We start from the raw sequence: 2759 nt of genomic DNA, 5'->3' as shown, positions 1-2759 counted from the left end.
AATTGAATATTTGTCCGTCTGCCACAGCTAAGACCCCTTGCATGCTAATCAAAGACTCCATGTTACATTTTACATGTGATAATCCAGCGCCATCTGATATTTGTTATCAGATGAGGGTATAAGTCTTCATTTGTCCTAAGGGGAAAGAGTAAGGTGTTATCTACTGGCCTTAGACAGCATCCTTGCAAACATGGGATCTTAAAAATTATTTATGGGACTTTATATGACACCTTAAAATATTTTAAGAAATTTTATGTTATTCTATGGCCAATGAACAGTAATTGAAGAACGACAAACCCAGCAATAAAAGACCACTCGCTTAAATAGGAGATTATTTTATTTAATACAAAGATAAAGTTTAAAATTATTCTTACTTAGAATAAAATGGAAAAACCTGAATGTAATATAAATTATGGATTATCACAAGTAAAGCAGAATAAACAGCCCTAGTTCATTTGGTTGACAACTGAAATTTTTGAGTATAGCTGTGTAATAAAGGGCCACAGGGAAGGCCTCTGGGTCGAGGTGGGTACACAGGACGCTCAGAAACAGAACCCCCACCAGGAGAGAAGGCCAAGAGCCCGAAAGACATCGAGACTTCAAAATACAGGGAAGAATGATGGGCTGGGAGATTGTTATCAGTCAAAGGGACTAACGTCCTTGTCATATATCCAAGTCAGAGTAACTACAGGACATGACTTTGCTAATTTCCAAGTAATGGCATTGTTTGATGGAATTATTTAAATGTCTCTTTATTGGAATGCAGAGTTTTAAAGTCCTGATGAGCAGCAAATGAAGAAGAGGTGCTGACCAAGAGACAATGATTATGTCAACAAAACACCACAAGCCCTGTGGTATTGTTTTGCCCCTGTAGATTTTCAATCCAAACTTGAAGACTTGAATGAAAACATGGAGAAGAATGAAACCTCGACGGATTTTGTGCTGCTTGGGCTCTTCCCCAGGTTCAGGCATCCCAGCCTCCTGGTCCTCATCATTCTCCTCTTATACACCACGGCCTTTGCTGGAAACTCCACGCTGCTCCTCCTCATCTGGCTGGACCCCCGGCTGCACGCCCCCATGTACTTCCTGCTCAGCCAGCTGTCTGTCATTGACCTGGCTTACATCTCCAGCACGGTGCCCAAGATGCTAGCCAACCATTTCTCGGGGAAGAGGAGCATTTCCTTCCTGGCCTGTGCTGCCCAGATGTTTGCCTTCCTCACCCTGGGCCTTGCTGAGTGCATCCTGCTGACCCTCATGGCCTATGACCGCTACGTGGCTGTCTGTAACCCCCTGAGGTACACAGTCCTCATGAGCCCCAAGGTCTGTTTACAGATGGCTGTCTCGGCCTGGGCTGGAGGAGCTCTTGCAGCGCTTGTGCACACCGTCTACCCCATGCACTTCCCCATCTGTGGCTCCAGGGAGATCGACCATTACTTCTGTGAGATGCCTGCCATTCTGAGGATGTCTTGTGTGGACACGTCCGTCTATGAGATGGTGAAATTTGTATCAACCATCGTGTTTCTGCTGGTCCCATTTCTTCTTATCCTGGCCTCCTACACTGTCATCTTCCTCACCGTCCTCAGGATGAACTCTCAGAAGGGCAGGAACAAAGCCCTGGCCACCTGCTCCTCCCACCTGACAGTGGTGAGTCTTTACTTTGGCCAGGCCATCTTCATCTACATGACACCCAGCTCTGCCCATACACCGGAGCAAGACCAGATAGGAGCTGTGCTGGGCACCATAGTGACCCCCACGCTCAACCCCCTCATCTACAGCCTGAGGAACAAGGAGGTGGTGGGCGCCCTGAGGAAGTGCCTGGGGAGGGGCTGCAGCTGCTCTCAGGAGTGTTCTAGCCTCAACTTTCAGAGGAGCCACCGTCACCTCATGTCCTGAGGAAATGACTTGGTGACAGGGAGGGAGGGAGGGAAGGAGGGCACCAGGATTCCTGAGGAATCTATTCCTGGGGGTGGGGCTGCTCTCAGTCCCAAAGTGGTAGCTTCAGCAGAACACAGCCTCCCTGAACACTACTGACCAGCTGGGGAGAAACTTCCTGGATTCTAGTGGGGACGGCCCAGAGACAAGTGCGTGCTCTGGCTCCTTTTTTAGCTTTAATGCACTGGGTCACAAAGGAAGTACTGCTGCTTCTAATGTAAACTATCCCCTCTGCGTCCACTCCCTGTCACCCGTCACTCCCCAAGCTCTTCCTCAACCTCCCCTGCCTGAAATCTGAAGGCCTCTTGTTCCATGACACCTCCCCAGAGAATCCCCCCTTTCCCCAGCTCTTGCGGGTCCACTTACATTACTGTTGTTACAAATTATTTATGCACTTGTATTCCTTTTCCTTCTGATGTAGCCATATATGTAAATAGAAATCTGAGTGAATTCAGGAAGTTCTTTATAGAACTTAGTCTTTTTTCTTCTTGTCTACCAGATTTTACCATTTTTCATTTTCATTGTTTTATTAATATTAAATATTTATCTAATTAGAGGTCTTTAGGATTTTGTAATCATCTTCAGTGAGAATTCTGGGGCTTATGGTAAACTTTGATATAATGATATGGTCTCTAAACAAAATTAGCAATAATAAAATCTGAAGTTCTAAAATCACAACTGGTCTTGGAAGATGCCTTTCAACTTATTATTGTTGACATCATCATATGATCGTCACATTCATAGTGTTCTAAAAAGAGTTTTATTTTAACAATTTTAAAATGACATGGTGTTTTGCTCTTAAATGTAAAAGTAGTCCAATTCAACTT

At 45.1% G+C, this 2759-nt stretch overlaps 1 protein-coding gene across 1 annotated transcript; it reads left to right on the top strand.

Annotated features, from left to right (window-relative positions):
• The first annotated feature begins 909 nt into the window (after positions 1 to 909).
• LOC101961173 (olfactory receptor 2T27) lies at positions 910 to 1893 on the top strand. Its single transcript, XM_005334142.2, has one exon. The coding sequence runs from the start codon at positions 910 to 912 to the stop codon at positions 1891 to 1893; it is 984 nt and encodes a 327-aa protein (XP_005334199.2).
• Positions 1894 to 2759: the final 866 nt, after the last annotated feature.

The sequence above is a fragment of the Ictidomys tridecemlineatus genome, chromosome 1, assembly GCF_052094955.1.
Source record: "Ictidomys tridecemlineatus isolate mIctTri1 chromosome 1, mIctTri1.hap1, whole genome shotgun sequence".
NCBI classification, from domain to species: Eukaryota; Metazoa; Chordata; class Mammalia; order Rodentia; family Sciuridae; genus Ictidomys; species Ictidomys tridecemlineatus.
This window is presented reverse-complemented; position numbering and strand designations above follow the sequence as displayed.